Genomic DNA, 26,520 nt, shown 5'->3' on the forward strand with positions numbered 1-26,520 from the left:
TGCTAATTTACACCACCAGAGGATCTGACCTTTTGCGCCTCCTGGGAAGTGCGCAACATCTTCACCTCCTGTGAAAATACGTCAGGTTAAGGTGCTCAGCACCTGGCAGTATCAGCCCCTTGGACTGTGCGCCATGCATGACAATGGACCTACCACCACTGGAGTTAATGTGAGTTTGTCATTGACTGCACTGGGAGCAGAACTGATCCCACAGTTTGTAATGTACTGAAATACACCAGAGTATGACGATATAACTGACGAGCCCTGGAGACGCTACTGGAAATAAGATGTGGACCTCTCTGGGCTCCCCCAGAGAGCAGAAATAATAAAGAAATAAATTCAATCTACTGTGAAACACACACAACACTTAATAAATCACAATTAAAGGCCACCATCTTCTTAGCTATGTGGCATTTAATAACTCCACTAGTAAGAATGATGGAGCCCACCCTGTGGCAGAGAGGAGAGCTCAGCCTTTAGGGCACCACTCAACACCAAAAAGGAATAAATCTTTTGAATTCAGCTTTGTGGGACCCTGAGCAAAAAAATAAGCCGAATACCTGAAAAATGGGTACTGGCTGCTTGGTTTCCCAACCCCTCCTGCTAGACAGTTGGGGAATTGCTAACAGAACATTTCCACAGTTCATGCAAATCGACCTTCCCTCCCCTGCACTCTATAGCACATGACAGGGTAAAAATTCTTGACCAAGATGTGTAGGAAAACCACCACCAGGATGTAAAAGTTTGTTGGTGGTTGTTTTTTTAAACCATAAAAAGGATGGAAAAATCCTTCCAGCCCAGGGACAAATGGTCAAGGAAATCAGAGATAGGAAAGACCTATTCAATCATCTTATCTAACTCTTCTACCTTCGCTAGCCACTGAAGGATTGTTCTTCCTGAGCCGGATTATTTTCTCGCTTACCCTAGTTTAACTCCAGGAGTTACTCCCGACTTGCACCATTGCAAGTGAAAGGAAAGCCAGGCCACCTCTATATCCCCTGGATGATTTACAGCTCTCTTGCTGACACTGGCCAACGGGGAGAGAAACGTCCTACAAAAGCGTCGCCATTAGTCCTTTAAGGAGATGCCCTCTCCAGAGAACGTACAGATCCTCTGTGGCTGCAGCTCACCAAATCTCCATTGAAGACAATGCAGCTATGCCAGTTTAGATCATCTGAGGATCTAGCATGCCTTGTTCTGAATGACATGGGTAGCTCGCCACAGGCAATACCACCTCAGCCGTCACATCTTACCCCTTACACACGGTCAGTGCAGTCTCCCTGCCCAAACGGCACTCCAGAGGGAAGGATTCAGAAAGGCAACACAGGATTCCATTCCCACCCCATACACTAACCTGGCTTCTCCAGCCCCACTACAACACTGCCTCCTGATGTACCAAGCCCCAACAAAAACACAGACCCCATTCTGAACTCTGATCTGGCCGTTAATTTGACCAAAACAAATAAAAAAAGAATAAAATTTGAATCAGTAAAAACATATTGATTTAAATGATCCCAAAACTTACCGTGATCTTTCACCAGGGCTTCCATCTCCTCCTGAACCCCTTTATGCCACTCCGTGATATCCACATGCAGAGAGTAATCGCAGCAAGACTTGCTATCCGCCCATTCTCGCCACTGGTCAAATGCCGTGAGCAAGCTGGTCCCTGGTTCTGGAACTACGTGATCAACTGGAAAATACATAAAGCATTTGCACCCGTGAATATGCGTCCAAAGGTCTTTAGCAGCCATCCAAGACAGATCGTGCTTTCCACTGACTCTCTGAGACAGGATGTTTTCCCCGCTCTCTAAAGAAAAACTGGAGTTTGAAAAGATCTGTGTGTTTGCCAAAGCCCAGCATTCGAGAACCCACTCTGCCATTTGATTACAAGCAAAAACTAAAGAAGGAAATAATTCAGTTACTAGAGTGTTTCACTGCACGTGTATGTGAATGGAGCAGATGAAATTCCTAGTTCAAAGCCAGTGCAAATTCAAACCATTGCAGTTATATGTACAGTTACTCCCCTGTTTCCTATTAGGGTTACAAACAATGACAGACAATACCGCCCTGCTCCCCATGAGCATTAGCGAGTGGCTTTCCAGTTGTCTACTTTGTGCCCCATGAGATGCTGGATAAGGTACCCCAAAGGGTTTGGAATGTATAACACCACCTCGGAGGCTCCAGTTACAGAACAGGACCCCACTGTGTTCAGCACCGTACAAACACAGAACAAAAGGACTGTCCCTACCCGTAGCAGGGTGGTCACCTGCTCTTGCCCTGAAGGGCTTAAAACGCCCCAGGAGGAGGGCTGTGGCTGGGGCAAGAAGCCTGGGCTGAATGGGGAAAGTAGACTCAGCTGTGGCATGCCCCAATCAGACCCAGCTGGTCCCTATAAGAGGCTGGGAGCCAGAAGCCCAAGGAGTCTCTCTCTAGCCCTAGAAGGAGAAGGGCCTGGCTGCAGGGAGCTAGACACAAGGTACCTGAGTGAAGCAGGGCTGGGGAAAGACTGAGGAGCTGGTGAGCTCCAGCCTGGAAAGCCCCAGGCTGTGGCCTAGCATTAGGCTAACAGATACTGGGGGTTGCAGAGGGCAGCCGAAGGGTAGGCCAAGGCAGCAGGTCCAAACCCTCCTTGCCAGTGATGAGTGGCTGATACTGCAGTCTGGCCCAGGGCGTGGGACTAGACAATGACTGGCAGCAGCCATATACTGAGGCAAGGTGGGGATAGGGGGAGGAGGTTTTCCAGGGAAGGGAGACCCTGAGAGAAAGGGGGTTACTGCCAGGGGACAGCATCCCATGTAAAAGGGCACCAAGTCCAGGGAGGGACACTGGGGCTGGAGGACAGGTGGGTCACTGGCCTGCAGAGGGCGCTCCGGAGCTGAATTGAGCTAATTCCCAGGAGTCACCAGCAGGAGGCGCCGCAGGGGTGAGTCCGCTCATCTACACTACCCTAAAGCGTTTCCAGTCTAAACACAAAGATGAGATATTAAAAGGTCCACTTTCTGCACCTAGTCTCTGATTTGCCGCTACCATAATCCCACACCTAACACCAAAAGAGGGAGCAGCAAAGATTCCAGCGAGCAAGTTCAGCTCTTCTTTAAATCCACCAAAATAATTAAGGCTACAATTGTCTTTAAAATCTGTTGATAGACCCCTGATTTGCACACTGCAGTCAATGCAGAGACCATGGCAATTGTAAATATTCACGCACTCCTTCAATTAACTTCTTTTAAGGTGCCATTTGCAGATCCAAGGTGATAGTTACCCGTGTGCAGAGGGGCCCAGACAAGATCTACGTACCACTTATATCCACCTTCAGCTCAAGGTTCAAGTGAGGCTTAAGTGGTGCACAGTAGACCTTGTAATTGCTCTTGGCACAAGGGTGAGCTTCACCTCAAATATGTATGCACAAGGGAGGCCTTCCGAGTGTAATCTGAAAAGGAGCCCCTGTACAGAGTCTACTGTATTGATTTTTATTTCTTTTAGCACTAGCTGTATAACCTAGCTGTTAAAAACAACAATCAATGCAAAAACTTTAGATTAAAGCCCTGTCTGAGCTGCTGATATTCTGATATTAGCCCACCCATAATGACTCCAACACAACCCCTCTACATCCCAGTTCATCATCTCCCCAATGCCCAAGCTGGGTTCTGCAGCATGCCCAGGGAAGTTGGCAAATCTGGGTTCCAGTGGATGAAGAAGGGGCGAGTTCTAAACACCTTCATGGAGAACGTGCTGCCAGCCACCTCTTCTGAGAGGACTCCATTTCTAGGGCCTCCACTGACTGCAACTGGAGCAGCATCACATGAAGGAGGGAAGCAGGTCCAGAGCCATTAGGAACTTGACAGATTAGAACTAACACCAATGTCGTAGGTACAGGCAGCATAGTCCAGTGAACTAAGAGATCTGCATTCTATTCTTGGCTCGGCCACCCGGCAAATCACTTCCCCTCCCCGTGCCTCAGTTTCTCTGTTGTAAAATTGGATAATGATATTATCCTCCTTTGTAAAGAGCTCGGAGATCAACAGGTGAAAAACCTAAAACTCTGAAACATGACTTTCAATATCCCCTCCAAAAATTGTTTAAATGTAAGTACTACGAAGAGCTCTCTCTTGAGTCAGCAAGCCCTGAGGATCATGCAGTCAGAGGGCTCCACATCCTGGAGAAAAAACACAAGCATGGAACAAGGCCACAAAGCCAGAGTCTGAGACTGGGCAGCCCCTCAAGGGGGATGAAAAAGACAAACAAATCTCATGGCTTCAGAGGTCACAAATTGAACTTGTGTTGGGGCAAGAGGAGGGAAAAGAGCTGGGTTGATTGTACATTGGCCAACAAGGAGTAAAAAATACATGAAACCTGCTTAGTTATCAGCAGAGAAACCAGAGCAGTTTAACTCTATTGTTAAGTACCTGGGTTGCACTCAGCCCAGCATTTGGCTCTAAATCGTGACGGAACCGCTGAAATGAGAGACAGAGTCCTCAGGCCCTGTTAGCCTTTGCCGTATCACAAACCATCCCTCTGTTCTTACTCAAAGCCAGACAAACCATCCAAGATTTACATGAGAAACTTGGTAGAAACAGTGTCGCTTCCCTGAGCGCCTCATTAGCGACAGCCAGCCGTCTGAATAAGTAACCATGTCCCCAAACTGCCTGAGATGAGTGAGTGTTCCAGGAAGTAAAGAGGATTATGTAAAGCAACCATCTTTGTCGCATGAATTAGAAGCTTTGGCTGTCGCTTCCATTTTTGTGATGGTGGCTACGTGACTGTCAGCAAGTAACGGTTACAATATTTGTGCCCTTCGAATGACGTTGTGCCTGCAGCTAAATGTAGCAAGTAATTCTCCAAGGCGGGAGGGTGTGACGCAGAACGTTTTGCCTCTGCATTACAAATTCAACTGCAGCTTAGATCCGTAGGCACAACAACTTCAACGGCAGCCTTTTGTGAAATTAGTTGGTAGGTCTCAGCCTGTCGTGAAGACCAGCTGCTTCCGCTCTGAATAGTTTATGCCGTATCTGAAAGCCTCGTGAACATTTAAGAATGTAACCTCCAATGCCCTGGTGAGATTGTGTCCCCATATTGCACAATGGGAAATAAGACACAAAGACGTTAATTGACCCAGGTCACAGAGGAAGTCCATGAAAGGGACAGAAATTGCACCATAATCTCCTGGGTCCTACTCCAGTGCACTTACCACAAAACTGTCTTTCCTTGGGCCACTTATTTATGTGTCTGAATATGGATTTGGGCATTTTACTTTTAGGCACTCAAGTCTTAAAATGTTGGTCGGAGTTTTCCTGAACCTCGGTGTGCACAATAATAAAAAGGGCACAGTTACCACCTAACACACCATGATGCTAAGAGGCTTAAATTGTTGAATGCTTGGACGAAAAGGGCTATAGAAGTGCAAATTAGAGCACAAAGGGATCATTAGGAAATCTAGCCTCCTGGCATGAAAGGGTTAAACACCACACAGCTGTAAGATCCCAGCGCAAAGGATCGACTCTGGTGTCTCGAATCAGAACTTTGGCGCTCTCTTATTTCATGTGCTGTCCAAGTATGAGTAATTGGGGGAGGGGGCGTAGAGAGATGGAGAATCTCCATCTGATCTCTGACAAAATCAAAGCACAGCTGGTTATAATAAGGCTATAAAAACGGAGATGGTGGCACATCTGAGAGAGAAAATCAGCACTAGGGATCAGGAACATCTAGCGTGGAAGCAGTGTTGCTGACGCATCTTGTAGAGCTTCCTTTAGCTCTTTGATGGTTTAAGAATCTTGCTCCGTTTATGCACTCAGATTGAAAAGCTGCTGTCAGTTGATCATCATTGTCGAGACTATCTCAGGCTGCTTTGCAAATTACCACAATGCCTAAGAACCAATTGAGAATGAAGTCCCACTTCTCTAGGCCCTGCACAAACACAGAGTGGTAGATGGACTCAGCCCCAAAGAGCTTACAATCTAAATAGACAAGACAGACACGGGGGGGGGAAGGGGAAGAGGTATAACAGAACAAACAGTGTGATAGTAACATGGGAATGGTAGCAGTCAGAGACTATGGTAATGGGTACATCATAAACACTGGATAGATTTAGATTAGACAGCAATGCCAGACAAGACATATTTGCAACCAAGCGCAGTGTTACAACTGGTCATTACGGCCAGCATCAGCAACAAAAAGGGGAAACCAGACAGATCCGTTGGCTGTTTGTTAGGATGGTGCCATTTTCTCTATTTAAGGTCTCAATTAAAAACTATGCCCTCTGCTATAGTGGAGAGTTGCTAGCACCAAACAAAGAGACCACATTTACTGCAGTGTAACAGGGTGCTGGCCTAAGAGGCACTGAACCAGTCCCCGTTAGCTCAGAACCTGCTAGTGTAGCTCCCATCAAAGGGAACTGATTGGAGTTGGCGGGGTGTGGCTCATTAAAGGAGCCTAAGAGTAAGCACCTGTGAGCCTGCTGGGGGAGAAGGCCTATAAAGCTGGCAGGAAGGAACTGGAAAGAAGGAGGGGGGAGAACAGGAGGAGTAAGGAACTGCTGCTTCTAGCTAGCAACAGGAACTAGCTGTCCCCCAGGTGGCTGCCTAACTCCTATTGAACTGTACAGAGTTATATATACATGGTGATGGGAATGAACACAGGGCAATAAAAGGACACTGAGTTTTGCAAAGTAAGAGGTCTCCAGCTGATCTGTACCGCGAGTGACGAAGCGCTTGTCTACATGCAGGCTACCGCATGATGGTCTGATTGTTGTAGAGACGCAGCAGGAAATAAAAAGGCCCCAAACTTGGAGTGGAAAACAAATCTGGAATCCCCTCTGAACGCCTTCGAGTTTCCAGGAGGGGAAGGGAACGGAGACTCAAATCTACCCTTATAGTTTTGGTTCCAAATCAGACCTATGTGTCACCTACACACAGGTCTGTACTGATGTAACTATTGTGGTTAGCAGTGTGATTTTTTTCTATCAAAACAGTTTAAATCAATACAGCCATACTGGCCACACAGTTATACTGGTATAAAGGTGCCTTATACTGGCATCCCTGCAGGTATAACTACAATAGTACAAGGCAGCTTGAATGTGTCCAAACTGGTGAGGAAGGAGAGAGACCCAGCATGTTTTGTGCTTTCGGGAAGATGGCCAATTGAAAACCAGACCACTGAGGTCGTAGCCCAGTCTCCCAGCCTCCAGAGGCTCCCTCAACTGTTCTTTAATATGAAAATGTAAGAGCCAAAGCTCCAGCTGGTATCAATGAGCCTATGTCCATCTAAGTCTTTTAGATGTCAGGGTCAGACACCAGAATGAAACAGGAAAGAACTAGGCACTGTCCCTGGATTAGTGAGTTGCAATTGTCCATTGTCAGACGACCCCCCCACTCCAATTAGCACTAGTGGGAGTTGTGCACATGCATCCAAACAGGACGATTTACTTCCAGGCCTCAGACAGAACTTACTAGCATGGAGGGAAACAAAAGCATTTTCTTTAAGGTTGCCATGCTTCACATGTCTACAGAGAAGTTTATGAAAATCCGTCTGCCTCTTCCTCCCTTTTTCCCACACTCCTAGCTTCCCGCAATGACCCTGGGGTATTATCTGCTAGCAGACCACGGATGCAAGGGCTCCTGACCCACAAGAACACGTAGAAAACCCAGTCTCACAGATCACCCTGGAAGCTTCACATGTGAAATGCGGCATTCCGTTCTGACCCTACTGAACAATTTGTCTCTTGGGAACCCCGCTGCTTGTACTATTGTTAGCTTCTTTCCTTTGTTTTGGAAACGAGGGAATGGGATGTTCAATTCCTGGGGCAGTGTGTGGCTTAGCTACTTCAGGATGGATTCAAAAGAAACTCTCTGAGCAGATGCTGTTATCACCCCCTTACTTTGCATTTGTTTATTGCTTTGATTTTCTCCCTTCCCTGACCCCGATGTTTTCATCCTGGTCGCCATTATTACTGCACAAACAATGCCAAAGTCTAATCTTTAAAGGGGAAGCTGTCAACTGTGTTTAAGCTCAAAGTTGAAAAAAGCGGCTGATGACACAGCCCTAAAGCACTAAAGTTGAAATTCTCTCCTACGAAACACAGAACTGCCTGCAAAACAGGATTTGAGTGATGCATAGATTTTGTGCTGGCTCTCTGAACTGGAGTCAATTTCATCCCTAATCCTGAAGGCCGAGATCCTCAAAGTTATTGACAGCACCTAACTCCTACTGAAATCAATGGGAGTTGGGTGCCTCAAAAACTTTCAGGATCTGGGATGAAGTTCCTACTCGTTTGTAAGCCAGATCTTATTTAAGCCTATTTCGGTGAGGTAAATGGAGAATCCAAGGTAAAGACCTCAAAAAATGGTTCACTATGAATAGAAATCATTGCATGCATTTAAATTTTAACCTTCTCCAAAGCAGAACTGGGAACCCCAAATGCAATAGTGTTAGGTTACTGTGTGGGAAGCAAATGGTGAAACTGACCAAAATCAAAAATCAAACTGATTAGTCTCTTCTTATCATTGCTGAAAAGAGCAACACCACCATAATTCTACACTTAAGTGCATAAATAAATACATTTGTGCCCAGCTATCTGTTTAAAGCTCCTAGGGCTGAATGCTCAAAAGAAGATAGAAGGCTAAATAAAAGCTAGGAGCCTAATTCTTTTTGAGCATTCGACCCCTACAGGCTGATTTAGCACCCTAATTTGGGAGTCTGAGAAAATTGCTCCTCTGAGAGGGAGAGAGAGACTTTTGTGAGGCACAGCTGCGGAAACTGTAGCAGAAAGGTGAAGAGTGAAAAGAGTCCCCTCAGAAATTAATGGCAAAACTACCGTTGATTTCACCCAAAGTGTCTTGCCAAAGTCCCAAAGAAGGAAATTTGCCCTAGCGCAGAGGGCTAGCATGGGCCTATGTGCACCACTTTAGACCTCAAAATAAGACTTAAATAGGACTGAAGTGGTGCATCGGCCTTGTAGCAACCCCATCCACAAGGATGAAATTTCACCTGCAATAAGTGGCAAATTTGGGACCAGAATACTGCTCCCCAGACTCTAGGCTGGTGCATTACCAGCCAGCAACTCGTTCTTTTTATCCATGTCTACAGCACTGAGAGTAAGCATCTAGTTAAAAAGACTGAATTGCTAAAAAAAAAAAAAAAAAAAAAAAAAAATAGCTTTTCCCTCTCTTCTTATGGCAAAATTAAGATATAAAACAAAGCACCAGCTGCTGTAACCCAGTGTAGCTCCGCTGATGTCAAAGGGGCAATAATGCTTTTCTACACCAGCTGAGGAGTTGGTCAGAGATGATGGTCTTTTTGTTTATAGCATCAGGGGGTAGCCGGGTTAGTCTGTATCCACAAAAACAACGAGTCCAGTGGCACCTTAGAGACTAACAGATTTATTTGGGCATAAGCTTTCGTGGGTAAAAAAAACTGCTTAGTCTTTACAGTGCCACTGGACTCATCGTCATGTTTCTTTATAGCAAATCTTTATATTTTCCTCCTATGATCTTGAGGTGTCCAAAAGCCTCTGAATCTGAAGCATATTTTTCCCCTGGGCAAACAAGCTAGAAACCCAATTCCCATGGAAAAATCAATGGGATTTAGGCACCTGCCTGCTCTGAAAATCCCAACCACAACCCTTAAGACATTCCCTTTAATTGCAAAGGTCTTCTCGGTCATTCTATGCAGTTTTCACTCTGCTTACAAGGTGCATCTGTTCTTACTCCCAACCAATTCTGACCATCACCCCCCACACCCGCATATCCACTGCCGCCTTTCTGTCTCTGTCACGCTCCCTTTGCTCCCTCCTGGTACAAATTAATCAGCTCAAGATTAAAACCAGACAATAAGTCAAAGTGAGACAACAACACTAACCACTGTTAGCTTATCTGTGTGGCTTTAATGTGCCAGAGCTGGCATGTAGCCATGGTGAAATATTGTGCGTCCTCCAAGCACCAATGGTGGAACGCAGTGGGGGGAGAGATGACAGACATTAATGATGGAGCAGAGCCATAACAGAGCTCTGTGCTACTTAAAGAGGGAAAGAGAAAATGAGAGAAGCTGATCTGAAGGGAACATTTCAAAACACACCCATTTACACTGGGAGAGGAGGGAGAAAACATAATCACACATGAGCATGAAAATCCAAGTAGGACAACTGAGTTATGATAGCAAACGTGCCCCTTTGCTAAACATTGTCATGTACTTAATAAGGCATCTATCAATTAAAGTTCCCTGTAACAAAACTTGTAATTGACCAAGCTGCATTGCTTTCCCCCAGCCCTATCAAAATTTTCAAAGACAAAGTGATCAAAGGGTTAAATAACATGCTAAAATAGTAAGGATGCATCAGTCTGTTTTTAATACATTCAGCTCATAATTTGTTACATTCTGGTTCCACGTCCTGGCTCTAACACAGAGTCCCTAGATCTTGGGCAAGTTATTTAGGGGTAGATTTTCTCAACTGCTCAGGCTCATAGGTCTCTCATATAGGCACCAAAGTAAACAGCCTGATTTAGATTGCGTGTGCCAGCCAACTCATGGAAATTCTGGCCTTTAGGAGACACTTCTGAAGACCTGAGCCCCATTGTCTGCTAGCAGCAGAGAATCCTGTGGCACCTTATAGACTAACAGAGGTTTTGGAGCGTGAGCTTTCGTGGGTGAATACCCACTTCGTCAGACGCAGGCCCAGATCCAGACTTTCACAGATCCAGACTAACACGGCTACCCCTCTGATAATTGTCTGCTAGGTGTCCATCCATGGCTCTCAAAGTGATTAGTGAATCATCCTGCACTGCACCCTGACGTTCTCTCCAGTTCACAGCTAGGCATGGGGACGAGAGAAAGTGATCACCAAGGCTTTGCACATACTAGCACTTTTGTCGGCAAAATTTTTGTCAGTCTGGGGTGTGAAAAAACACCCCTCTGCCCGATATAAGCTTCACTGACAAAAGCACTGGTGTGGACAGTGCTCTGTCGGCGGGAGAGTATCTCCCACCGACATAGCTACTGCTGCTCACTGGGGGTGGATTCGTTATGACGGCAGAAGAGCGCTTGCCTATCTGCATAGAGCGGCTTCATGGGAGTCCTTCCAGTGGCCACAGCTATGCCGCTGTAAGGTCCATGGTGTGGACATGACCTAGGGTAAAATTTTCAACAGCACTAAGCAACATAGAAGCCCAACCCCCCTGACTTTCAATGGCTCTTCTGAAAATATTACCCCAAATCTCAAGAGGAAACACCGAAAATTGGGTTTTAATTTTTAGAAGAGCTCAGAAAGCCCAACCCCCCACTCCTTAAATCAACAGGATCTCCAGGTGGTCTGCAATCCTGAAAAAAAAAATCAGGCCTTTAAGCATGTCAAGTTGGACACCTCCCCGCCCCCACTAAAAAGAAAATGGGAGCCATCCAAAAATAGTGGTCACTTCTGAAAACGGCCTTACACACTTTGCACCTTAGTTTCCGCAGCTGAAAAATGAGGCCAACAACACTTCACCCTCTCACAGGGGCTTTGAGAGGGTTAGTCAATATTTATAAAGCCCTTTGAAGAGGGAGGGAGAAATTCATTCCTAAAACAGCCTGGATCTATTTAGCCTGGAAAGTGCGAGCTTCTTCTGCATGGCAGTGGAAAGTGTTGGCTTTCTTTTAATAAAAAAAAAGAAGGAAGTTTTATTCAAGTAACTGGTGCACTCTGAATGGAAAGGCTCGTTCTGCAGAAAGACATGGATGTTAATCTGATCACATCTCCAGCTGTGTTTTCAAGATGCCACAGGTATGACTGTGCACCATTCCACCCAGTATGAAATGGAACAACTCATCTGTGACATCACAGAAGGACTGCCGAGAATCATCCAACCCTCTGACTACTACCCCATGCTGTTCTCCCATGTGGGCACTAATGATACTGTAGGGTATAACCCCGAGCAGATCAGAAGTGACTACAGGGCTCTGGGCGTGAGGGTGAAGGAGCTGGAGGTGCAGCTGATGTTCTCATCATCAATCCTTCCTGTCAAGGGTAGGGGCCCAGGCAGAGACAGCCACATCTTGAAGGTGGATGCATGGCTGTGCTCACCATGAGGGCCTCAACCACAGGATGCTCTTCCGAGAAGAAGGATTGCTGGGCAGAGATGGGGGTCCACCTATCAAGGAGAAAGTATCTTTGGATAGAGACTGGCTAACCTAGTGAGGTGGGCTTTAAACTAGGTTCTACAGGGACAAGAGACAAAAGCCCACAGGTAAGTCCAAACCATGGAGACCTGTGAGAAGGGTCAGAATCGGGGGTGGGGTGGGGGGAGAACATGGGCAATCGTAACAGGGACAAAGGAGAGACAAGAAAGAATATGGAATGGAAATCTAATGAACACCTTAGATGTTTATATACTAATACAAGAAGAGTGGGGAATAAAACAGGAAGAGCTAGAAATACTAGTGAATAATCACAATTTTGACATAATTGGCATCACAGAGACTTGGGATAATTCACATGACTGGAATATTGGTATAGAAAGGTGCAGCTTGTTCAGGAAGGACCGGCATGGAAAAAAGGGAAGAGTTGCACTGTATATCAATGATGTATTCATCTGCACTGAGGCTGAGCTAGAGGTGGAAGGCAGACCTGTTAAAAGTCTCTGGGCAAAGGTAAAAAACAACAAGGGTGATGTCATGGCAGAGGTCTACTGTACAGTCAGACCACCTAACCCGAAAGAATAGGTGGATGAAGCACAGGACTTGGTGGTGATGGTGGACTTCAACTATCCAAACACCTATTAGGAAAATACTACAGCAGGGCATAGCTTATCCAACAAGTTCTTGGAATGTGCTGAAGACAACTTTTTATTGCAGAAGGTGGAGAAAAGGACTAGGGGAGAGGCTGTTCGGATTCTCACAAATACAGAGGAACTGGCTGAAAATTTGAAGGTGGAAGGCAGCGTGGGTGAAAGCGATCATGAAATGATGAGTTCCTGATTCAAAGGAATGGTAGAAGGAAAAATGGTAGAATAAAGACAATGGATTTCCAGAAGACAGACTTCAGCACACTCGGAGAATTGGTAGGTAAGGGAAAGCAAGTCTAAAGGAAAAAAGAGATCAGGAGCAATGGCAGTTTTTAAAAGAGATTTTAGTGAGGGCACAAGGGCAAACATCCCAATGTGTAGGAAAAGCAGTGTGCTGAGAGACCACCTGGCTTAACCAGGAGATCTTCAATGACCTGACACGCAAAAAAGAGGCATATAAAAAGTGGAAACAAGGTCAAATTACAAAGGATGACTATTAAAAAAAAAACAAAAACAACATCACAAGCATTTAAGGACAAAATTAGAAAAGCCAAGGCCTAAAATGAGATTAAACTAGCTATGGACATAAAGCGTAACAAGAAAACTTTTTACAAATACATTAGAAGCAAGAGGAAGACCAAGGACAGGGTAGGCCTGTTACTCGATGAGGAGGGAAAGACAATGACAAAATATGCAGCAATAGCCAAAGTATTACATGCCTTTTTTGTTTTGGTTTTCACCAAAAAGGTTAGCAGTGATTGAAGGACTAAGTCTATGTCTACACTTCAGGCAAGACACATAATCGCTCAAGGATGTGAATATTCTACCTCCCTGAGAGAGATACGTTACATCAGTGTAAGAGATAGCGTGCATAGCGTTATGTTGGTGGGAGAGCATCTTCCACCACACGTGCTGTAAGAATAGCCATGCTCTAACCGTGAATATCAGTTTAGGTGGGGTAGGATGCGAGGCGAAAAGAGAGAAATATCAAGCTAAGAATTATGTAGACAAGTTACATGGCAGGCCCTGATGAAATACATCCTAGAATAATTAAGGAACAGGTTGCTATAAAAAGGAAGGTGGTAAATTGTTCTCCTTAGCCACTGAGGACAGGTCAAGAAATAATGGGCTTACATTGCAGCAAGGGGGATTTTGGTTAGACATTAGGAAAAACTTCCTAATGTAGCAGGGTGGTCCCCTGCTCCTGCCCTGAAGGGCTTAAAACAGCCCATAAGAGGGCTGGGGCAAGAAGCCTGGGCTGATTGGGGAAAGTAGGCTTAGCTGTGGCCATGCTCCAATCATGCCCAGCTGGTCCCTATAAGAGGCTGGGAGCCAGAAGCCCCAGCAGTCTGTCTCTGCTTGTAGAGGGAGAAGGGCCTGGCTGCAGGGAGCTAGAGACAAAGTACCTGAGTGAAGCAGGGCTGGGGAAAGGCAGAGGAGCTGGGGAGTTCCAGCCTGGAAAGCCCCAGGCTGTGGTCTAGCATTGGGCTAACAGGTACTGGGGATTGCAGAGGGCAGCCCAGGGGTAGGCCAAGGCAGCAGGTCTAAACCCACTTTGCCTATGATGAGGAGGCTGATACTGCAGTCTGCCCCAGGGCGTGGGGCTAGACGATGACTGGCAGTAGTCTTATACTGAGGCCAGGTGGGAATAGGGAGTGGGGGTTCCCCTGGGGTGGGGAAATCCAGTAAAACTGTGGTACTGCAGGAGGCAGAACCCTGGGGTAAGGGCACCCGGGTCCTGGGAGGGACACAGGGGCCAACGGCAAGCGGATCACTGGCCTGCAGGGGGCACTCCTGGGTCAAAGAGCTAATTCCCGAGGATGACCAGCAGGAGGCACCGCAGGGATGACTCCGCCGGATGTCTACACCTAATTATAAAGGTTGTTAAGCTAATTACCAAGGGAGGTTGTGGAATGTCCATCACTAGAGGCTTTTAAGAACAAGTTAGACAAACACTTGTCAGGGATGGTCTAGATAATGCTTAGTCCTGCCTCATTGCATGGGACTGAACTAGATACCTATCGAGATCCCATCCAGTCCCACATTGCTATGATTCTTCTATACAACAGCACGGATTTATATAATGATGCTAGGATCTATATCCAATTCATAAACTTAGCTCCAGGGACCCATCTCTCTAAGGCCTTGTCTACACTTACCGGGGCATCGATGCGCAGTGATCGATGCACTGGCAATCGATTTAGCGGTCGACCGCAGATCGCTCTCCTGTCGACTCCACCTGAACGAGAAGCACAAGGGAAGTCGATGGGAGAGCATTTCCAGTCGACATCACATAGTGTGTATCCCGCGGTAAGTAGATCTCAGTACGTCAACTTCAGCTACATTATTCACATAGCTAAAGTTGCTTAACTTAGATCGCTCTCCCCCTGTGGTGTAGACAAGGCCTTTGGTACTTATGTGGCCCCCTTTACCATAGTATCACAATCTTTATCTTCACACCACCTCTGGGAGGAAGGTCAGTGCTATTATCCCCATTGTACAGATTGGGAATTGAGGCACAGAGGCTAAGAACTAAATATTTTTTTTAAAATCTGCCCATCTAACTCCCATAGTCATCTAAATAGCTTTAAAAATCTAGCCCCCTAAGTGACTTACCTGAGGTCCATGGTGGAGCAGGGGTATCTGGGTCTCTCATGTCCTATGCTAGTTCCCCTAACCACTAGAGTATCTTTCCTTTCAAGACCTAGTCTTGGCTGATCACAGAAGCCACACACTGCACAGGTGTAAGTGACAACACAATGAGCAAAGCAGTGGGGAATCTAGGCCCCAGGTGGTGACACATTTTAGGATCCAAGCTATGTTCGATGTCTGTAAAGCACTTTGAAGTTCCCAGAGGAAAAGCAGCAGAACATCCAGAGTGTTTTTAATTGTGCTGCCATCAGTTAGCTCACGAGAAGCCCGATGGCCTCTCCAAGTCTTGGAGTGACAGATATTCTGCTTCTTTCAACCACAGCCCTTTAATCAGCAGTACATTTTTTTTGTGATGGGTGGGGAATAATGGTTTTATTGTTTCCTGCTATTGCGGCACACACGTTTTTATTTTTTAGCATCCTGCTTCGTTTCTCAGAGACCTTGCTTTGCCTAACCACCTTTTCCTGACATTTCTATTCATAGCGTTCAGTTTGAATTTCCACCCACAAGTGCTTTTCAACAGGATTAAGTATCTGTCTCATCTAGAACACATGTGAAATTTCCCTAAGTGCTGAGCTAACGAACAACACTGACAGAAGGAGGAGGGACAGAAATTGGTCAATACTAAGGTACAAAAGCCAGTTTGGATCTTCACTTAGGGACCGTGTCAAAAGTTCTGCATATAATAAAAACACAACTGAGTTCTAACTCCCATATTAAAGACCTTCCTCCTAATAAGCCAGATCAAAGCTCTAACTAATATGTGCATATTGCTTAAGAGGAGTTTATAATGTGTAAATCCTTAACAAGAATGAACTAAACAATTACCAGGCATCCCGCCCCAAACCATATTTTAAACAGTGGTTTAGTCATTATAACATTCACATTTAAGACTGAATAATGCTGCTTAATCTTCCCAGCAGCAGTTCCCGCTGCTTCTGATGAAATTTGGTTATTTTACTGGGTTGTACATCTTGCTGCAAGCCACTTCATTGAAAAGCATAATTAAAATCTCCATTGCGCCTACAGGCATGATTCTGTTGAAACAGAGCAGTGCAAGAACAAGGTGTATCTCCCAAAAAGTTAACAGAACCACCCCAGCGTAAGTCAGAGCAAAATTGGGCCCCCACAATCCAGTTTCTAAAGCGACTGGTGGTTTAAGGGGCTTCAAATTTTTGGATGCTCAGCTTGACTTACCTTACAGGAGCCAGATTTTTGGAAAAAGTGCTGGGCATCCACGCCCCTTTAAGGTATCTGATGTTAAGCACTCAAAACATGAAGCCCTCAGATTAACTGGTCCCTTCTGAAAACTTAAGCCAACATTTTTTTCATACCGTGAAAATACTTTACACTTTTAAGGCCAAATTCAAACCTAAGATTCTTTCATGGGCATCGCGTACCTTTCACCCAGACACTTCCAACTCTGTACTAATATATCTTCACAGCACCTTTATGCGGCAAGTGAGTACCACTATCCTCATTCCCCAGATCAAGAAACTGAGGCATGAATAGGTTCTGGGCCTTGTCCAAAAATTACACAAATTAACACAACAGCCTGGAAAACCCCTCATATTAGCCACTGGAACACAATTCCCTCACAGCCCATTTAGCTCCACAAATACTGTGGGCAGGGAGAGATTCAGCGATGTTTGGACGTGACAGAATGGAATTAGCACACAGTCTCCTCTCCGAAGAATGAAAAACTCGGCATGGGGAGGCGTGTTAGGGATGAAGCAATAGGATGTCTAAACCCACAAAACAACCACAGTGGCATGAAGATGATGTTTGCTGCCATCACATGGTACACTCTGTGGTATACCCCTTTCCCTCCTCCTCCATCTGCCTTGTCTATTTAGACTGTAAGCTGTTTGGGGCAGAGATTGCTACTCTATATTTATGCAGTGCCTGGCACAATGGGGGCCTATTCTTAGTGAATTCTTAGGCATGACTGTAATAAGCATGCTTATTAATACACTTCAGAGACTTATAAACCACAGGCGTGACCCTCAGCTGACATAAATCAGCTTAGCTCCAGTGACTTTAGTGGAACGACATCGATTTACACCAGCTAGAGATCTGGCCCAGTATTTCTTACAATGCTTCCCAAAAGTTTTCAATGCTCTGTTATAGTTGCAGCCTAGACAGAGACGACTTTTTAAGTTGATCTATATCTTATATATTTTACTAATTTACACTGAATTCCACAGTGGAGAAACAGACCCACACAAAACTGTCTTAACATAGTATACCTCAAACTGCTTCCCACTAATTCCCAGACCCTGGGGCAGGGATTTTTTCCCCCCACCTTTCTATTTCCAAATCCTTTTATAAAAACGTTAACTGCTTTAGCCTAGATTATCATGACAGTTTATTAAAAGCCCTACACATAGTGGCATTTGCTCTGCTAATACAATTGTGATACAATTGTTTGTTTGTACGTCTCTGATAGCTAGTCCCAAGGAAAGAAAAATAAATGATGTCACTTTGTTTCGTGTCTGCCTAGAGCCAAAATTAGACTTTTTTTAAAATCAAGAACTGGACCAGATTCAGAAGAATAAAACATGTCTGAAGGCTGAGAATGTACCATAATGTTCTGTTATCCCCTAGCTGACAACACAGAGGGCAGTGGATATTTCATTTGTCTTTTCAGTTGTCTGATTAGATCCAAAATACATGAATAATAATGTAATGCCTTTTGGACCCAAATTGACAGAGTAATAAAGGCCATATGTCCAACCAATTAATTACCCTTTTCAGCTGTGGAAATTATTAAACATTCAGATCACAGGCCAAATAAATCGCTGGTTTCTTTAGAGTAGCAATGTGCAGTGCCTCTGTGTAGGTTTTATATCTCAGGGGGTGATCGTGCTAAAAAGAGCAGGGGAGGCAAGTTCAAATGGGACCTGCAAAGGCTTCAACTATTTATTTTCAGGCATAGTCCACCGTTGAAGCTCATGAAAAAGCATGTAACACTTCAAAGGATAATTCAATATATAAAATGGTCTGCAAACCTAGAGGGTACAGGTGGGAGAAAAAGCAAGAGATTTACTGTTTGAGGCCTTGGATTTAAAGTCAAGCTAAAATACATTTAACAATATCCAGAGGGCAAAAGTTTGTTTAGAAAGAATCAGCTGGTGTAAAAGTCAGTGTAGCTCCACTGAAGTCCACAGAGCTTTGCCAGCTTTTTCCCCAGCTGAGAATCTGACCCTAATTTTGCTTTCCATCAGTGGAGTTGTTCTGGATTTAAGGCAGTGTTACCAAGAACAGTCTCCTTGGATTCTGATCTCCATTTCATTCTCTGGTGTTGCCTTCTGGAGCATTTGAGCCAAAGAGGGACAGACAAGCAAGACAAGATTTTTTACGAGAGTTTAAAATGGTTCTGACAAGGTTTTTGTTCTGCAGGAATAAGATCAAAATTATTTCTAAAAAACCTCCAAAGTCTCAGGGAGATCTGAGGCATACATATATGGCATTGCATTTTATTGGCAACATAGGAGGTGCTACAAAAAGATATTTTCTTATCAGAACATTCCTTTGTCTCTGTACAATCTCCACAGAAATCTCCCCTCACCGCACAAAGACAAGAAAATTCCTCTCTCTGTGATTTTGGTTAAGCGATATCCACTTTAAGAAGGGGGTCTGGACAGGACCGGCGCTAGGGGTTTTAGTGCCCTAGGCGCACGGCAATTTCGCAGCCCCGCGCGCTGGTCCCGCGGCTCCGGTGGAGCTGCCGCAGTCGTGCCTGCGGGAGGTCCACCGGAGTCACACGAGCTGCCGACTGTCCGCAGGCACAACTGCGGCAACTCCACCAGAGCCGCGGACCAGCGGACCCTCCGCAGGTACGACTGCGGTAGGTCCACCAGAGCTGCCTGCCGCCCCCTCCGGCGAAACGCCGCCCACCAATAATACTGGCGTCCTAGGTGATTGCCTAGGCCGCCTAAATGAAAGCGCCTGGGTCTGGAAATGTGTCAATATCAATCTCTGCTTCTGCTAACAGATTCAGGGCCCTGGTTCAGCTCTCAATTAAACCTGACTTCAGTGCAGTTAACACCCCATTTACACCAGAGAAAGCCAGAAAATGGACCCAAATTTTCACATGTGCATGACGTCGGAATTTTGGTAGGATTCCAGCTGTGAGTGCAATACACATATGTGGTATAAACAAAGTGCAATTTTCAGTCACAGGACAGTGTTCATCCCAACACTTTAGCATAGCGAATACCCATTTTCTGCACCAGTCAGTGTATCCATCGCCTTCTGACTTATAAAGCCCTAAATGGCCTGGGAGCTGGTTGCTGAGGACATCCCCTCTGTTATAGCTTCCTACTCAGATTTGAACCTTAGCATTCATAAACTGAGAAGCTAGCATGAACCCTCTAAGCTTAATTACCAGCTTAGATCTGATATCGCGGCCACCAGACAGGAATCAGTGCCTGTCTCACTCTGGTCCCCCCCAAAACCTTCCCTGGGGAACCCCCAAGACTCAGATGCCCTGAGTCTCACAACAAAGGGAAATAACCCTCTTCCCTTCCTGCTCTTTACTTCCTCCCAGTTTTTTCCGCCCTGGGTATACTAGGAGATTTCCCTGCTTCAATCCCTTGAAACACAAAACAGAGAGGACAATTTCCCTTCCCCCCTCCTTCTTTTCCCCCCTCCCAGTCTTTCCCTGAGAGAGACAGTAATCCTGGCACAGAGATTCCTATCCCCTTGCCCATAACTAGAAAAAGAAAAGTCAACCAGTTTTAAAAAAAAGAAAACTTTATATAAAAACAAAGAAAAAGACAAAAAAAAATCTCTGTATCAAAGTGACAATACAGGGTCAATTGCTTAAAAGAAAAATATGAATAAACAGTCGTATTCAAAAAGAAATACAATTTAAACTTTCCAGCAACTACACACATGTAAATACAAAACAAAACATATAAAAGTCTATTGTTTTGCTACCTTTGTACTTACAACTGGGGAACAGAAGATTTAGAAAGGCTGGAGATAGATCCTCTCATTGCTGAGAGAGCAACAGAAGAAACAAAGACCCAAGACCAAAGAACACTCACAAATTCCCTCCCTTAAGCTTTGAAAAATCCGGTTTCCTGATTGGTCCTCTTGTCAGGTGTTTGGTTCCCTTTGTTAACCCTTTACAGGTGAAAGAAACATTAACCCTTCGCTATCTATTTATGACACCCTCTTACTCCATGCAACACTGCCACCATAGTGATCTTTGGAGGCACTTTAACTAGAGCACCCTCCATTTAAATGGAAAGGGGTTGCTGGCAAGACACTTTCTGTGACATGCCCTTGACTTGCGAGCTCACATTGCCCTTTTCTGAAATAGCCTGAATCTCTTGGCCTTTTGCACACACACGTTTCCTCAAACTCCCCAGGAGTCTGAGAAGAGGAACTTCCATGATTTTGGGATGGGCTGAGAAGAGAAACTCTCATGATTTTGGGATGGGAAGAGGATTTCTTCCTGCAATTAATTTGATCGGATTGATTTAGGGATAGAGTTAAATATGAATGTGGCTCTTTTAATTGATGCACAAGCCCCTAGACCTGCTGGGTACAGCATAAGCTCTTTGAGGCAGGGAATATGCCTTCTTCCCCCACTTTACTTTTTGCTTGGGTATCTCAGACTATAAGGCAATGTCTCAGTTGTGGCTCAGTAGCCCTGACTGATTAATAGCAGTTCCGAGCACTCTACAAAAGGCTTTATTTTATGCAACTTTGATTCTGGATGAGTTGCACCAGTTCTGTGTAGCCTCCCCCAGCATCTCTTTACTGTTGCGGACCTTTAAGCTGATGCCCATCTACTACGATCCTGGACATCTCTCACACATTAAAGATGATCAGGCCAAGTCAGTACCTGGATGAAGCTACTGGATCCCCGTTTCTGCAGAGAATGGTGCTAGCCAGTGTCATGTGGTTGATGGTACCATCTTTTTATATGTAGCATAAACCAGAGATTCTAAGTACTTTTAGGAACTAAGGATTCCATGAAACTTTTCACAGCAGTAGTTGGCATTAGTTCTGGATCCTGGCCAAATTCCAGGCTGGGTAAGTACAGCTAGCCCCTCTAAAGTTTCGCCCCCAACCTAAGCTGCACTGTAGTGATGTGGTGTACTGATAAAAACATTGCTGTTTCATCTTACTGCTGGATGAAGCGATCCCTTTGCATTCCAGAATGTGCAGAACCTAGGGTCCCATTTGGAGAAAAGATACTAGATAATGGACTTAAATTCTCCTCTTACACTGGTGTAAATTATGTATAATTTACCTGAAGTAAATGGAGCCTGGGGGGGGCAGGGGAGAAGAATCAGACCCTTTGTGCTACATACAGCTAAGGAATTAGGTTTTTAGAATAATATTACATGACTTGATTTCTCACTGTGAAATGCTATTGAAACTCTCCCCACTTCCTTTACATAAAGTGGTGTTGTGTAACAACAGAGGATCATCCTCAAGGAACTGTGACTGACTTACCCTCACGTCACCACTACAGCGTGCCAGAGAATTTCATTCATTTGTAAAAAATCATGGCGTGCCCAGGATTCCAAATATATACACCGCACATACGCGACTGTTTGCAGGAGCAAAGCCATCTGGCTAACACTTGGACTATAGGCTATTAGGAAATGGAACTTACCTAAGATGTTGTCACTTTTCAGTAGGCTTAGTATTCAAACAGAGGTTTGCCATTAGAATTCACATGTTAACGTCACATTTAAAAGGATCCTTAAGATTACTTAAAATCATCTTACAGAGCAGCTTTTAACTACAGGGACCCAGAAGCACTTTAAATACCCGGGGTTTGAATTGCTTTCCACTTACACCAGCATTTACACCCAATTCTTGTTTCACTTTACCTCACTGCTATGGCCCCACTTCTGCAGTACAAGCTGCACAGACAGATGACTGATCTGCATAGAGCACAATGCAGGATAGAGGCCTTCGACTGTAAGTTTTTTGGGAAAGGGACCTTATCTGATATATATGCATACAGTGCCTAGAATACTGTGGCTTGGTAGGTATTTCCGCCATGCAAACAGTCAGACTCCACCAATACAGCTCGCTGACTTCAATGTTTCCTTGTGCTCTCTCTTCTGTCTGTATCCAAGGGCTGTCTCTCTTCATTTGTACAGCACATAGCACAAGGTCCCAATCCATGACTTGGGTTCCTCGGTGCTACCACAATACGAACAACTGATGTACAGTAGGTGAGGATCTGGCCCAAAGTCGGCAGAATGGAAAAAGTACCCTGGAAGAGTGCTGCTCCAGCTTTCTACCTATGCTCCATGTTGTTCATAAGGAGAGGGCAGCAGCAAAAGTACTTGAGACCAGCTCTTTTTGAATAACACAGCATGATCCACCACCCACACACACCACGCAGTGAGAAAGCAGCTTTAGTGATCCAGACCATTATATGGAACACTAGGGATTAAATGCTATTGCATAAACACACATCACTGGTTACTTCTCTAGAGCAGTTGCCAAATCCCTCTTTTCGGATGCATGGAAAAATCTAGGTTAGCTATCCACTTACGTCTGCAGGAAGGCAGCTACACTGTCAGTAATGTTGCCATTTCTACTGTTCCTAGCTAAAAGCAGAGGTCCAACTACAACACACGACACAGATTTCAGTCATTCCTTCCTATTCCTCCCTATACAATCAGACAGAGCCGCACTGAGTCCTGAACAGAACTGGGCCAGTCAGAAAGTGAATCGAGGTCAAATTCACCTGCTCTTTAAAATTTGGTTACAAACCTAAAATTGGCCAAAGACTCACAACACTTTCAGAAGATGTCGGGGGGGAGGCAGCAAGATTCCAGGCTAACTGAGGGCAGTGGGAAGGAGAAGAGGAAATTCAGGGAAGGTAGTGGCTGATTTATAAGCAAATCACACTAAACTCATTGGTTTCACAGGATTTTGACCCAAAACCAGACACTGTGCGGTTTTCACAGGAGTTCAGCTCAGCATTCCAGAGAGGAAGGATGCTCCAGTGGGTAGGATGCTAACATAGGACTCAGGAAACCTGCGTTCAACTCCCTGCTCTTCTGCAGACTACCTTTGTAACATCACACAAGTCACTTAGCCTCTCTGGGCCTCAGTTTCTCATCTATCAAATGGAGGAGACTAGTACTGCCCTGCCTCACAGGATGAGGTGAGGATAAATAGATTAAAGATTAAGAGGAGCTTAGATACTACACTAATGCGGGGGGCAGATAAGTATCTACATAATTGTGGGGTTCAGCTCCAATCCAAAATTCAAGGCAAAACATGGGGTACAAAACCCAAGACAAAGTGAAAGCACAAGGAAATGTTGCACTAACCCCGAACGGCACCTGTCATCAAGTTCTATTTATCTAGAGCTGCCTTCAATGCCGGTAACCACTAAGAGAGGCTCTCTGATCCCCTCATCTCCGTAAGAGCAATGTTTCAAATGGACAGGCTGCCATCAGAGTCCTCGCATGGCAATATCTGACGTGCTGCAACCGTCCCTTTCACATGAGCAGCCTCCGAACTCCTCCTTGCAGTGGGCTGAAGGATGGAACCACAACAAAGACTGCACATGGCCCGATGCAAGAGAAATATACACAACGTATGTTGAGAAATAAACAGCTGTTCCCTTCTGTGCTAACTGGCATGACTCTCTAAGGGCTCAGTGGATTAGTACTTTCATTTCCAACGAGGCCTCTCATAGAATCCCACCATAAGAATGATACATACAATTCCACAGGCTGGAAACTAAGTAGCCTGAGAAATATTTGGATGCACAAACGGCCCCAGCAAACGCTTTGCTGTCTTTGCATGAGCTGTGTTGCTTAAAATAGACGTGGCGGGGTTTAAAAGTTTGAAACAAAGAGCTTACAATGGAGAGTGCCCAGGTCTGGATACAGACAGGCTTTGGTAGTGAATGGCTAAAGGCTGTCGTGATTGAAAGTAACACAAAAGTCAGCAGCACCCGGAAGTTAAGTCACAGCAGCAGTCCATGTGGAGCCCAAATAGAAAGAAAATGAAGTCACCATGCTCCAGTCAGTCAATCTGGGATCGTCATTGTTCTACACTTAAAGGGACACTGTCCAGATAAGTCTCAATTTAGCTTCTGTACAGATTTTTTTTCCCCTCAGAATAAAATATTTTCAGGAAATTTATAGAGGAAGATTTAAAAGTTTCCTTTCAGCACTGCAACCTCAAACACTACAACGCTGTTCTGGTGCACAGCTGCCAGAAAGTGAACTAACTGGAAAGTGCATGTATTAGCTGTCGGTTCCCCTGGACACTCAGCCAGTTCCAAGCTTGTTTCTGAGAGTCTACCAGGCAGCAGCAATGCAGAGAAAACAAAGAATGTTGGTGAAATACTGCTATCCAGTGGACAGTGCACTGGACTGGGACTCAGCAGAGCTGGGTTCTATTCCCAGCTCTGCCACTGACCTCCTGTGTGCCCCTGACCAAGTCACTTCATCTCACTATGCCTGTTTCTCCACTCACCCTTTGTCTCTCTTACCTATTTAGATTGTTAGCTCTTCAGGGCAGGGAAGGACTCTCACTATGCGCAACATCTAGCATGGTGGGGCCCACTCTTGGTCAGCCTCTCCAGACTCTATCATAACATTAATACCACCCTTGCTTAGGCAAAGACTCCCAGTGCTTTGCTTGAATAAGGTTGAAGGATCAGCCCAAAGAGTGAAAGTGACCAATCTAGTTTCGCTGCCCAAGTTAAGTGAAATGCAAAGATAAAAAAACAACGAAAAATCAATTAGGAACTTTTCAATATATAAATCGTGGGTGTTCATTAATAATCTATGCTAGACTATGAATGAAATTATTATTAAGGTGTTATTAGAAGCACAGGCAAAAAATATATATATATAGCTTATCAATGCACTGCCTTGTATATTGTGGAATCACACAAACTTGTGCAAAAACACTACCGTCATTTAACAGGGAGCGGCATTAACTATATGTTTGCACAGTGCCTAGCACAATGCGGACACAACTTCTGTATGCTACTGCAACAGCAGTAATATTTAATATTAAATAAGGACCGTTGAGTGATAGCATTTTGCACCCTGGAGGAAGGAAGCACATACAGTGCAAAGTAGGGAAGAATGACACCCATTACTTTTAACCTGACAGTGCTCCTTTGACGCTCCGATGCCACTGTCCATCAGCTCTTGTAAAAGCAGATGCTTCTGCCCCCACTTCAAACTTTTCATCCTCATTGACCATTCTCAGAAGCGAGTTAAGATAGTGCAACGGTCACTAAACGTGATCATTTTAATATCAAGATTAAACCTGAGAGCTGATCCTGCAACCCTGACTCTCACACGTAATCCTCTTTTGAGGGGTCCTTCCCAATTTCGTTTGTCTAGCTGCTGACTCTTCCTGCTCCCGTTCTGGGTGAGTCCCTATTCCCCATTGCTTCTCAGATGTTCCCCCTGTTTGGCTATTACAGCCTGATTCTGAATTTATCTGGTGTAACTATATTCACTACAACTGAATAACTCCTGGTTGACACCAGTAAAAGCTAAGGGAGCATTCAGACTTAAAAATTCCCTTGCCATTAGTTAAATATGTAGGGGTTTTCAGAAACAGCTTAAAGGGTTTAGGCACCCAATTTATTGCAATTCAATGGCAGTTGAGTACCTGACTCTTGAAAGTCACTTCTTCGAGGTACACCGGCCCTTTAATTGGAAAGCAGGCTACAAGCCATTTGACGTGTCCCTTCATTTTATAAACCTCCTAAAATACAAGAGCTCATATCCCTAGTGTATTTTCTCCATATTATTAGAATAACTGGTAGTCAAGTTCAAAAGGCAGCTGGTTTCCAACTCGCCAAGCCAGAAAGAGCTATAATTCCTACTCACTGTAATTTCTCCCTGTGATTATAACAGTGGTTGACTGAGTCAATGCATGGAATGTCAGCAAATGATTTCACTCAAGGACAGCAAAGATATAGCAAGAGGTAGAGTCCTCTTATAAAAAAACAAAAAACAAAAAAAAAAACAGCTTCAGCTGAAATATGTGTGGGGGCTGGACTGCATAGTTTCAGTTCCAGTCAGGATATGAAACAGGCCAGGTTTATCAGACAGGCAATAACTAGATGTAATTAATCATAACGCAT

At 44.8% G+C, this 26,520-nt stretch overlaps 1 protein-coding gene across 1 annotated transcript in view; it reads right to left on the reverse strand.

Annotated features, from left to right (window-relative positions):
• Positions 1–26,520, reverse strand: part of DPYSL2 (dihydropyrimidinase like 2) — a 106,937-nt gene that overhangs the window by 36,456 nt on the left and 43,961 nt on the right. The window contains 1 exon segment of the mRNA XM_075062747.1: positions 1,526–1,690. Coding sequence (XP_074918848.1) covers positions 1,526–1,690 — 165 coding nt within the window.

Source organism: Chelonoidis abingdonii, chromosome 2, assembly GCF_003597395.2.
Source record: "Chelonoidis abingdonii isolate Lonesome George chromosome 2, CheloAbing_2.0, whole genome shotgun sequence".
NCBI lineage: Eukaryota > Metazoa > Chordata > Testudines > Testudinidae > Chelonoidis > Chelonoidis abingdonii.